Genomic DNA, 2,290 nt, shown 5'->3' with positions numbered 1-2,290 from the left:
TACCCATAACCTAGACAATTTACCTCCCCTTTACAGAGGTAAAAACTCCAACTTATCCCCTCGACATCCATGAGCAACAGCACAATGCTCAGAACACCAGCGAAAAACCCGGTCCCCAATGCCTCGCCTAAAAAACCGGAAAAATCTGAAACACGACCATCAGTAAGGCGAAGCATTGGGGAGTGGGAATTGGGTAAGACGTTCAGCATGTCACCAAGTCCGGAGTCCGCGGGGACGTCGGGAGCAGGCGACAAGGTGAAGCCAGCTCCAGAGGCCCCCTCGGCGCCGGCGGCGGAAATCACTACACCGGAAACTAAGAAAGCCCAAAGCATCACACAAAAGGCAAAAACAAAAGTGACCAAGCCGCCGGTGACAGAAACTTCCACCGTCCCGACAAAAAAGTACGTGAGTAGACTTTCAGAAGCCAAGGCCAATTTGGACAAAGCAAACGAGCGTCTAAAGGAATCGGGCAATATCAAAACAATAATTAAAGTGGAAGTAAAACAAGCCCTAGAGCGACTATACGCACTAGTAAAGGAGGCGGAGGCAGAACTGGCTAGAGAGAGAGGAAAAGGGACCAACGCGACAAAGCCGGCGACTCCAACAGAGCCAGAAGACAAAACCGCACAACCGGATCCCACGCTGGAAATAGAATCGAGAGAGAAGGATGTGAGAGAAAGATTTAACAAAATGGAAGAGTATATGAAAGAAAACGAAAGGAGAATGATAGAGAGTGAAAGAAGACAGAGTGAACACATAAAAAAGATGGATGAACTGAAGATAGCGCTAGAGGAGCACAAGGAGAACATGAAAGGGGCCACATATGCCAGCGTGACAGCGACGCGTCCAAATCACCCTCAACGAAGCACTCTGCACTCGGTTGTAGTCACATCAACCGATGAAACGGAAACTGGTGAGGCCGTACTGGAGAAAGTCAGAAAGACAGTCGACGCGAAAGACGGATGGATAAGAGTGGAGAAAGTGAGAAAAGCCAAAGACAGGAAAGTAATCATGGGATTCGAAACCACGGAGGAGAGAAAAAGGCACTGGAAAGGCTTTCGAAAGAAGGAACAAACTTGTGCGTAGAGGAAGTGAAAAACAAAGACCCCCAACTGATCCTCAGAAACGTCCTACAAATAAATACTGACGAAGATATTAAAAAAGCCCTGAGGAATCAGAACAGGGGGATTTTCCATGACCTCAGCACAGAAGAGGACCGCGTGGAGATCAGGTATAGGCGGAAAACCAGAAATCCACACACAAGCAACATAATAATCAGTGTGTCGCCGTCCATATGGCGTAGAGTGATGGATATTGGCAGCGTACATATCGATCTCCAACGAGTCAGAGCCGAAGATCAATCCCCCTGGTACAGTGTACTCGCTGCTTGGGATTCGGGCACGGCAAAAGGTTTTGCAAAGAGGCGGTCGACCTCTGCAGCCATTGCGGTGGGCCGCACCTGAGGGGCGAGTGCGCTGACTACCTAGCTAACATACCCGCGACCTGTAAAAACTGCGCTAGAGAAAAACTCGATCATCAAGAGCATAACGCGTTCAGCAGCGAGTGCCCGTGTCGAAAAAAATGGGACATATTAGCACGAGCAAACGTAGCATACTGCTAAGGGCACCCAAACACAAGCCAACAAATATTTAATAGCCCAAGCAAACCTCCAACGGTCCAAATTGGCAACAACTGAACTGTTGATAGAAGCAAAGCGGCGGGGAGTTGCAGTGGCACTCCTACAAGAACCATACGTGGGGGCTGCCAGGGAGATGAGAAGTTACAGGGGCGTTAGGATCTTCCAAAGCACTGATATAGGAGAAGGAACTGTGAAGGCTGCAATAGCAGTCTTAGACCAGGACTTAGACGTCATTCAGTGTCCAAAACTCACCACGAATAACATCGTCGTGGTGAGGATCCGAACCAGTGCGTGGGAAGTCACGCTTGTCTCCATCTACCTGGAATGTCCACAACAAAACCACCCAATTGGACCAGACCTGAACCACCTCGCCCTGATAGCTCGAGAAACCGGCTCCAGGACATGGATCGTGGGAGGCGACGTAAACGCCAAAAGCATGTGGTGGGGAAGCCCGGTAAATGATTACAGAGGTGAAGAGCTGTCCGGAACTCTAGACGAGCTAAATATGTCTATACTAAATAGAGGAAACATACCGACCTTCGACACTGTCCGAGGGGGAAAAGGTATCAAAGCTTTGTGGACATCACGGCCTGCTCAACGGACATCCTCAGCTTGATGGGCGAGTGGAGAGTAGACGAAAGCCTCACGAGC

At 49.5% G+C, this 2,290-nt stretch overlaps 1 protein-coding gene across 1 annotated transcript; it reads left to right on the top strand.

Annotated features, from left to right (window-relative positions):
- Positions 1-207: 207 nt before the first annotated feature.
- Positions 208-1,086, top strand: LOC125233825 (golgin subfamily A member 5-like). Its single transcript, XM_048139954.1, has one exon. The coding sequence runs from the start codon at positions 208-210 to the stop codon at positions 1,084-1,086; it is 879 nt and encodes a 292-aa protein (XP_047995911.1).
- The last annotated feature ends 1,204 nt before the right edge of the window (positions 1,087-2,290 follow it).

The sequence above is a fragment of the Leguminivora glycinivorella genome, chromosome 15 (genome assembly GCF_023078275.1).
Source record: "Leguminivora glycinivorella isolate SPB_JAAS2020 chromosome 15, LegGlyc_1.1, whole genome shotgun sequence".
Lineage (NCBI taxonomy): Eukaryota > Metazoa > Arthropoda > Insecta > Lepidoptera > Tortricidae > Leguminivora > Leguminivora glycinivorella.
This window is presented reverse-complemented; position numbering and strand designations above follow the sequence as displayed.